General features: G+C 44.0%; 1 protein-coding gene across 2 annotated transcripts in view; it reads right to left on the bottom strand.

The window, feature by feature from the left end:
• Tld-2 (bone morphogenic protein 1) overlaps positions 1–3408 on the bottom strand; it is a gene marked incomplete at its 5' end in the record, with an annotated part of 68905 nt that overhangs the window by 32900 nt on the left and 32597 nt on the right. For both annotated transcript variants that reach the window (NM_001204563.1, NM_001204638.1), the window contains 3 exon segments: positions 125–270; positions 1513–1626; positions 2577–2777. In NM_001204563.1, coding sequence (NP_001191492.1) covers positions 125–270; positions 1513–1626; positions 2577–2777 — 461 coding nt within the window.

The raw sequence follows: 3408 nt of genomic DNA, 5'->3' as shown, positions 1-3408 counted from the left end.
AGAGAGAGAGAAAGAGAGAGAGAGAGAGAGAGAGAGATTTTAAAATAATAAATACTATACAAGCCTAAATGGCAAATTTATGAAAATCTTTGAATTGAGTTACACGTTTGGTGGTCGTCCTCACCTCGAAAGTGGCGAACTCTAGAGCCACTTGATATCCCTCTCTCACAGTGATGACCCACTCGCAGACTTTATCACTGCCATACTCATCCGGATAAGCGGGACTGTTGAGGAAGCCTTCAGGTCCAGGCATGTTACCACCGCATATAGCTGTGGGGTGAGGAGAGGAATGGAAAGAGGGAGGGGGGAGGGGTTACTTCGTTTGTTTGGTTATTTCCAAAGTAATGATCGAAGGATTAACATTGCTTTAAATCTTTGTTTTTCAGTTTTATTCTCTTTTACATAAACAGGACCATAGATAAGCCCATAAGGAGCTTACGCCATCAACAATTAATTCTTCCCTGTAACTCGTTTAGTCTTGTTCATCTTTCTTCATTTGTGTCGAAGTTTTGACCTGTTTCTTGGCCATTTACCTAAATCTTCTTACTTCACCGCGTTGTTCACGGCCGTGCACCCTCTCTCAAACTTTGGGGACTGCATCGCCACACCTTTTTGATTTTATAAAATGTACAAAGACGGGTTTTTTTAAGTAGGTGCTTTACGGCACAATATAAACACTTTTGGTCATAATTAGATGGAGGGGGGGGGGGGTTACATGACAAATAGATGATGGACAGACAACATCACTGAGTGAACATGGGCGTCGTTAGCGGAGACCCAACACCTAGCCAAGGAGATTAAAAGTGTGGCTCGTGGCGCCGCGAAGAGAGAGGAGGCTCCATTTGTTTTAAGCTCCTTGCACCTAGCTCACAACTGGACAAAGTAGAACCGTCTGTACGGGTACACTGACCACTGATGCTGCTTTTTCTATCAAGGGTCAAAGGACAAAGGTGCACTGTTACCAGAGGACAAACCCTAACAAACATATTGTAGCATTACAATAAGATGCATCACCAGAAAAACATCACCACAAGACACATCATCATCACCATACAAAACACCATCGCCACAAGACACACCAACACCACAAAAACATCACGACAAAATATGTCAAAACCACTCTAAATCACCACAAAAGTATCATCACATCACACAGTAACACCACACACACATCCCCACAAGACACAGTAACACCACAGACACATCCCCACAAGACACAGTAACACCACAGACACGTCCCCACAAGACACAGTAACACCACAAACACATCCCCACCACAGACACATCCCCACCACAGACACGTCCCCACAAGACACAGTAACACCACACACACATCCCCACCACAGACACATCCCCACCAGACACGTCCCCACAAGACACAGTAACACCACACACACATCCCCACCACAGACATGTCCCCACAAGACACAGTAAAACCACAAACACATCCCCACCACAGACACGTCCCCACAAGACACATCCCCACCACAGATACGTCCCCACAAGACATACCCTCAAAAGCGGCCTGGAAAGCTCCCGGGCGCGCCGCCCTTGACTTGTACTCCACCCAGAGGCGAGTGCCGGAGGAGATCATGGGCGGGGGGATCTTCTTCCCACAGAATTTGCCTGGAGAAAAACACGACAATCTTCTAGATCTCCACGTTTTATTCACAACTTATAGATTCGGATCATAAGGTAAGAGTTAGGGTAAGAGTGAAGGTAGGGTAGGGTTAGGGTAATCCCTACCCAAACCCAACCCCTGACACTACCCCTACCCCTACCCCTACCCTTACTCCAAACCCAACCCAACCTCAACCCTACCCCTGCGCTAACTCCTATCTTATGTAAATAAGTATTACCTAAATCCAGCATATTAATATGAATAAAAACGTGAACAGTTGGAAAACTGCTGAAAATACAAGACAGCTTGAGTGGACCCAAGTCAGTTGTAGCTTTTGCGAGAGTTAAACGCCGTAATAGACACGTTTCGAAGGTGAAGCATACAGCATGGGGCTCCGATGGTCTATTTTTTGCTAGACTTAAAATCTTGGTGATAACACCCAGAGCAGGATGGGATAACAATGTGACAATAAAGGGGGCACTAGAAAGTGTCACTAGAATGATAATATGCGTCATGGATTGAAGGCTTTCAAGGAGCGTAGAAAAAAGAAGAATCGTTTTAAAAATCAGGCATATAAAAGGGGGAAAAAAGAAACATACACACCGTCGTACACGGAAGATGTGAGTTTGATTTCCGAGTGGAGAGAAATATTAATCGAGTATCCCCTTTGGTCTGCTGACTGCTGAGACGTTGTTTCCCTTTCAGTGCGGGTTAGCCCTGACGGATAGGGTCGAAGCAGCCCACCTTCTATGATTTAGACCAAAATTATGTCGATGGGGTCGTAAAAACATCTTAAATTACAATCATTACAACAACATGATTCTTTAGTAGGGGCGTGCGAGAACTCGAATACTCGAACACTCACTCAAGTATTTCATAGTAACTCGTACTCTGACTCGAGTCCAAAATACTGGACTCGCACACCCCTAGTCTGCAGACTCTGTAGACGACTAACCCAAACTGAGAGAGCCGACAAAATGTCCATCCCTGACCTCCACGTAGTCTGTGTCACAGTTACTGAGGTCAAGTCGGGTCAGGCTCAGCTGGATCCGCTCCCCGTGAGAGGCTATGATCCTCCATTGGCACGTCTTTTCGCCTCGTATCCCTGAGTCGGGGCTAATCGTGCCCTTTGATTCCATCACGGTGCGGCCACAAGCTGTGCAAAGAAAGTGGAAAGTCAAAAAGAAAACAATCGATTTTTAGAAATTGATGTTATCATTAGCCCAACCTAAACATTGTGACCAAAGACTGTACGGAAAAGATGGAAAGTCATAAAGGAAACAAGCAGTCTTTTAGAAATCGATATGTTATATCGCTATCCTAATCTAAACTATGTGGCCAAAGGTTTAACAGAAAATGTGGAAAGTCCTAAAGGAAACAAGTTTAATAAATTATAGGTAGCCCATGTTATCACAGACCAACCGAAAATGATTTGGTCACTAAAGAAGGATGTAAATTGTTGGCCAAATCACTGGAAATTTTGCTTCAGCTTCGTTTGGGGTGTTCCAAAAGTGGTACGATAGTAGTATAAAGGAGTAAGCATCCCTTTCTATGACCTTTATCATTCGAAGTTCGTCTCCGAGAAGGCCGAGACACGTAAGTGTAGAGCCATAGAAACGTTCTAAAACAACCCATGATAATATAACATGATGATTAAGATTTTTTAAAATGAAACATTGTCGTTAAAAAGAAAAAGATCATCACGACTTCTTCCACTTTTTGTTGAACCTTTACCATCATCATCATCATCATCATCATCATCATCATCATCATCATCATCATCATCA

This window comes from Aplysia californica, unplaced genomic scaffold (assembly GCF_000002075.1).
Source record: "Aplysia californica isolate F4 #8 unplaced genomic scaffold, AplCal3.0 scaffold00046, whole genome shotgun sequence".
Lineage (NCBI taxonomy): Eukaryota > Metazoa > Mollusca > Gastropoda > Aplysiida > Aplysiidae > Aplysia > Aplysia californica.
Note: the sequence above shows the minus strand (reverse complement) of the source record. Positions and strands in the feature narration are given on the sequence as shown.